The 2,042-nt window shown below is 52.9% G+C and overlaps 1 protein-coding gene across 1 annotated transcript; it reads left to right on the forward strand.

The window, feature by feature from the left end:
• Guca2a (guanylate cyclase activator 2a (guanylin)) lies at nucleotides 1-1,734 on the forward strand. The gene is made up of 3 exons (NM_008190.1): nucleotides 1-94; nucleotides 871-1,081; nucleotides 1,480-1,734. The coding sequence occupies exons 1-3, from the start codon at nucleotides 20-22 to the stop codon at nucleotides 1,542-1,544; spliced, it is 351 nt and encodes a 116-aa protein (NP_032216.1). The 5' UTR covers nucleotides 1-19; the 3' UTR covers nucleotides 1,545-1,734.
• Nucleotides 1,735-2,042: the final 308 nt, after the last annotated feature.

Raw genomic sequence — 2,042 nt, forward strand, 5'->3', positions numbered from 1 at the left:
TGCATTGCATACTGCTACCATGAATGCCTGTGTGCTCTCTGTGCTGTGCCTCCTGGGTGCCTTGGCTGTCCTGGTAGAAGGGGTCACTGTGCAGGTATGACCCCATCCCTACTTAGTCTAGCCCCATCCTTGGAATCCTGAAACGAGGGATGGGCATCTTCTGGGACCTGTCGTCCCCCCCCCCCCCCCCCCGCCTCCCGAGACCTGCCAGCCAGCCATATTTTCCCTTCAAACATGGAAGAGGAAAACGTTCAAGGAGACAGCAAGAAATACCAGCTGGGAAAGACTATAGCAATAAGTGCCTGCAGTCTGGCTGCTCCAGTGTCCCATTGTGACTCGGCAGGCCCGGGATGAAAGGGTTGGTGGCATTTCACAGAACAGAATCATGAGCTTCACTAAAGTCCCCAAACAGCCAAAGCTGATGGCTGAAAAGGGAGGTGGCTGGGCTCAAATCTAGGCATCCATTGCACCCGATGGGAACCTAGATGGTCAGGCATACCTACTGGTGACACCAGACACAAGCTGGGTTGTCAGCAAACAGGGATCCTATTCTCTAAAGGACGCCCCTGGGTTCCTTGTATTGCCTCTGATAGGCTGGAGGTGGAAGCCCTCGGGCAGGAAAAGATAGGCTGGGCTAGCATGACCACGGATAAGGGTGCCAGTTCACGCTCATATGGCACCCACAGCATCCCTGGCTCTACAGAAGCGGCTCCATTGATCACGTGGTAGATAGTATGCAGTACTTACGGCCTCTAGCAAACCCAGGGTCACAGAGGTCTGACCTCACGTTGTTCCTTAGATTGTCTCAAGCAAGCCACCCAGGCTAGGGCTGCCTACAGCCTGGCCTCATGCTCTGGCTGCCTCTTTCAGGATGGAGACCTCTCCTTTCCTCTGGAGTCAGTGAAAAAACTTAAGGGTCTCCGCGAGGTACAGGAGCCCAGACTGGTGAGTCACAAGAAGTTTGCTCCCCGGCTTCTTCAGCCCGTGGCACCACAGCTATGTAGTAGCCACTCTGCACTTCCAGAAGCACTGAGGCCGGTCTGCGAGAAACCCAACGCCGAGGAGATCCTGCAGAGGCTAGGTGAGTGCGCTCTTGGCTAGTGTGGCTAGGACATCCTCTGATTGGTTGGGGCTTGAGGAGGAGGTGTGCTTTGATTGGCTAGTTCTGAGTGGCACTGGTTGAAGCCTTTTAGAAAGGCCTTCGTTCAGAAGCAGGGGTTAAAAGGAGTCCTGCATCCCATCTTCGGGTCATGTCTAACAACTCCGTTTCTGTTCTGGTAAAAAGCTGCACTCTGATTGGTTGGCTTCAATAATTCATACGCCCCATTTGAGGCAGAAAGTCTAGAGGGTCAGAGGAGATCAGCCTGCTGTGATTATCCTGGTGGCTGGTGACAGATATCCAAACTCTAGTGGAAGAGAGGCAGGGGATATGAGAAAATGGTGGCCGTCCCTCACCAAGACTTCTTCTTCCTTGACCAGAGGCCATTGCTCAGGACCCAAACACATGTGAGATCTGTGCCTACGCTGCCTGTACGGGATGCTAGAGTGACATCGCTTGCCTTTCTCTCAGCCCATGTGGAAGCCCCTCTATCTTCTAGAAGTCACGAGGCTAACAAACTCATACCCTCAGCATCTATTGCCCTGCCACAGCGGGGAGGAGGCTGAGGAGACAGCTACCTGGAGAAGCCTTGCCTGAGGGCTATGTTAACCCTCAGCCAATAAACCAAACTTCAGAACTCCGCCTGGTGCCTTCGTTTCTTCCCTAGCACTCCCTCAGTGCAGTGAACACCCACCTGCCCTCAGAACCATGGGCTTCAGGGTCCAAAGTAGAAGGTTCCACTTCCTTGCCAAGTTCCCCCAACCTTGAGACTACCATCACACACAGGTACAGGGACCTACCAGAGAGGGCAGGGTTTTGGCTTTTCTCACCTGTCTCCTGGGGTCACTAACTTGCCGCTAAGCCACATGTGAAGACAGGATTTTTTTTTTTTTTTTTTTTTTTTTTTTGGTTTCTCGAGACAGGGTTTCTCTGTATAGTCCTG

The sequence above is a fragment of the Mus musculus genome, chromosome 4 (assembly GCF_000001635.26).
Source record: "Mus musculus strain C57BL/6J chromosome 4, GRCm38.p6 C57BL/6J".
NCBI lineage: Eukaryota > Metazoa > Chordata > Mammalia > Rodentia > Muridae > Mus > Mus musculus.

Coding starts and splice junctions, on each gene's coding strand:
- Guca2a (NM_008190.1), top strand. CDS start 20: ATGAATGCCTGTGTGCTCTCTGTGCTGTGCCTCCTGGGTGCCTTGGCT. Junction 95..870: donor TAGAAGGGGTCACTGTGCAG/GTATGACCCCAT, acceptor TGCCTCTTTCAG/GATGGAGACCTCTCCTTTCC. Junction 1,082..1,479: donor GGAGATCCTGCAGAGGCTAG/GTGAGTGCGCTC, acceptor TTCCTTGACCAG/AGGCCATTGCTCAGGACCCA.